Source organism: Hibiscus syriacus, unplaced genomic scaffold (genome assembly GCF_006381635.1).
Source record: "Hibiscus syriacus cultivar Baekdansim isolate YM2019G1 unplaced genomic scaffold, ASM638163v2 tig00111440_pilon, whole genome shotgun sequence".
NCBI lineage: Eukaryota > Viridiplantae > Streptophyta > Magnoliopsida > Malvales > Malvaceae > Hibiscus > Hibiscus syriacus.
In genome coordinates this window covers 1,158,713-1,162,140 of record NW_024063094.1, presented here as the reverse complement: position 1 = coordinate 1,162,140, position 3,428 = coordinate 1,158,713, and the positions used below count along the sequence as shown (strand labels likewise).

General features: G+C 33.0%; 1 protein-coding gene across 2 annotated transcripts; it reads right to left on the bottom strand.

Annotated features, from left to right (window-relative positions):
• Nucleotides 1–313: 313 nt before the first annotated feature.
• On the bottom strand, nt 314–2,270 carry LOC120163279 (60S ribosomal protein L22-2-like). 2 transcript variants are annotated; one of them, XM_039173250.1, is made up of 3 exons: nt 2,174–2,270; nt 1,527–1,772; nt 314–928 (listed from the first exon to the last, which is right to left on the bottom strand). In XM_039173250.1, the coding sequence occupies exons 2-3, from the start codon at nt 1,754–1,756 to the stop codon at nt 784–786; spliced, it is 375 nt and encodes a 124-aa protein (XP_039029181.1). In that variant the 5' UTR covers nt 1,757–1,772; nt 2,174–2,270; the 3' UTR covers nt 314–783. The 2 variants fall into 2 exon arrangements, with proteins under 2 accessions (XP_039029181.1, XP_039029182.1); XM_039173251.1 differs by having other exon boundaries at nt 1,527–1,768; nt 2,175–2,258.
• Nucleotides 2,271–3,428: the final 1,158 nt, after the last annotated feature.

Genomic DNA, 3,428 nt, shown 5'->3' with positions numbered 1-3,428 from the left:
GTTTATAACTGATTGAACAGATAATCAAAGTTTGAAACTAAAGTTTAAACGATTTCGAATTATTTATTCAAACCTATTTTGATCTCAAATCATTTTGAGTTCAAATAAATTTATATTTAGATAATTTTGAATTCCGATTGAACGTGTTTATATTGATCGAATTCTATGATTAAATTGAATTAGATTAGACTCGGATTAATCTTATCAGAATTTCAAAGTTAAAATTGAAATGTCTAGAAATATTAATTACTCGACAAAAATTTACTATTGAAGGAAATTTTGTAATTGAAAGAAAAAAATAGTAAAATGGAGTTGACTCAGGATGGATGATTTATGGATATGGAGTTATTTCTACAGTATGGACCAACTTCGTCCTACTATACAGATGACTATGACAGTCATTTTACCTTCTCGACGACTTTGCATGATTTTTTTTTTATTTTAAGGAAACTCGTTGCTCCTCGGAAATCATTGGGACTACACGACGAGTCCCCTTTAATTTTAAAAATTTATTCGGGGAAACTCGTCAGAAATGTACAAGTTCCCTTTAAATTGAAAAAAGGTAACGCACAATCGCCGAGAAGGTAGAACGACTCCTTAATCATCTGGATTGCATGACGACTTCAATGAACATTGTAGAAACAACCCCAGATCCTTAAATAGTCCCGAACCATCCCTATTTTACTGTTAAACAGGGGCATTGAAAAATCCCATGTTCACCAAGTAACAAAAAGTTCATAAACCTCATAGTTCAAAGCCTCAAACTGGATGTTCCCTCACGTATCAATCTTCTTCCTCTCCCTCATTTTCAGCAATGTTGAAGTACCTTAATTCGTAAACAGTTCGATCTTTGTTGGACGCAATCACTCGGAGCCAATCCCTTACATTATGTTTCTTCAAGTATTTTTTTGTTAAGTACTTCAGATACCTAGACAAAAAATTGGAGAAACTGGATCAGTGCATGAACACATCCCACCACAATGCCAGATAGTCCTACTTGTATCACAAACTACGAGCAACACAACGTAGAAAAATGCCGGTTGAAGAGTTCATAAGCAAATGAAAATAATGAAAAAAAAAACTAATACCTACCGTGAAACGAAGATCAACCACGCATGCCAACACTAGGGTCATTACTCGGAGCTCGAAGTAAAGAATGATACCATAAGAGAAGGTTATCAGAACCAACCTCCATTTGAAGGTTAACCAAGTATCTTCCTCAACATTTTATATTCATAATATGCTGATAAGGAATATGTCTGATCTAGTTCTACTCAAATTCATTATATAAAATACAAGTTATCCGAGTTATCGGTCGGATATGGAAGCAAATAATGCTACCATAACCGCAGACGATAAAAACTGACCTCAATTTGAAGCAAGCCGAAAAGGTTACTTGAGTATCTTCCTCAATGTTTTCTAAGTACCCATACTACAAGAAAGCTTATGATACAAAGACACACTCATGCAAGCAGAAAAGTACAATCTTATCCTAACACAAATGGAGCAATCTCTTATCATTTTACCTCTTGGAGAAATCGCCGTCAGAAGTGACAGTAACTTTGCTCTTATCACGGGTGATTGTTACGGTTTCACCGAGTGCACCGGCCTTGCATCCAACCTTAATTCTCTCTTGGAGAAACTTTTCCAGTGAGGTAATGACCATGATTTTATCCTCCACTGGCTTCGAACAATCGATAGTGAAGGCAACTCCCTTCTTCTTCCCCTTCGACCCTGCCATACTACCTCGACTCATGTTCAGTTTATCCTATGTCAATCATCCAACACAAAGATTAAAAACAATCAAATTTACTAAATTCCAATCACCACAACAAAGTTAAGGCTAAATTTTCCCTCATTTTCTCGACAAGCAAACACATATAAACATATATGTATCCTCTTCCAATCAGCTCAAACGAAAACATCAAATCAACCACTCAATGGCATATACATTATTGGGTCACTGTGACAAATGCATGAACTAAATTACACCATGAAAGCATAGGAATCGTTTCACTAATAAAAGAGCTAAAAACAAAAGGTAAAACTTTTTTATTAGCAAATGTAATTTTCTTTTTTTTTTCTCCAGATATTCTATTAAAAGTTCCTTAATTTCTCACAAAGCAACACGCATAATTAGCCAAACCTTATTTTTAATGGGAAAAGAGAGTTACCCGTGAAAAATGCTTTGAAGCTATGGAGAAAGGCGGCAACCAATAAGAAGAAGAAGAAAAAGAAGATTAGGGATTTTAAGGCATTTATCTGTGCATGCTCTGCTTATGAACTAGTGCGACAGCGGTGCTTCATTTGCTGTGTACAAAGTAATGGCGATCAACGGTGACGATTTACTGAATTATTAATGTCGACTCAAAATGTCAATTTTTTTTTAAGATTTAGCTGCCAAATTGGTATTTTTCCAAGTTGATATCTTATTTATTTTAAAAGTGGAATTATGGATTACAAAGATTTGGGTTGGATCAGGTTGGATTTTTAGTTAATTCGACCTAATCTGAAAATATATATCCTCCATCTAAAGCTGATCTAATTCGAAAATGTACATTCTCCACCCGACTTGACCTGACCCAAAAAATATATATCCTCAATCTGATCTTGATTTAATCTAAATTTTTATAGTATAAATCTAACCCGATGCAACCCGACCCGATATGAAATAAGGACTTGATTAAAAAAATAGAGAGAGGAGTATTATAGTAATTATTCATAAATTTATTTGAAAAAATTATACTATTACTATCGATTTTATATTAAATTATCATCCCTAAGTGGAATCTAAAGTTTATTTTTTATATGACAGTCATTAATAAACTATAATTAATGATATAATTTTTTTTGAATATATAATACTCGTTAGTTTTATTAAAAAATTATTTAAAATTATGAAGAGAAACTATAAAAATAATGTTGAAAATATTTTTGTGTTTCGATATAACAAATTAAGTTTAAATGAATTTTAAGATTTTACAAATGATTTTATAAGTATATTCGACACAATTATTCAAATATCAAATCAATTTCTCCAAGTCTTTTCAAGATCAAATTCAAACCTTACTAAATGTGTAAAATTGTGTTTTATACTTCATATATTTGTTAAACAATTTTCACAAAGTATTTTGAACCAAAATCAAGCCTAAAATCAATTTTTCAGAGTGGTGCACCGATGCACCAATCCATGCATCGATGCACCATGAATTAAATTGAACATCGAATGCATTTCATGCATCGATGCAATACCATGCATCGATGCACTGAGGATTTTATGAAAACATCGAATGCATTTGATGTATCAATGCACCAGTCATGCATTGATGCACTCTGGCTATTTTGAAACATCGAATGCACTTGATGCATCGATGCACTCTTAGTGCACCGATGCACTAAGGGTCTAACGGTCAAAATATTTGAATTTT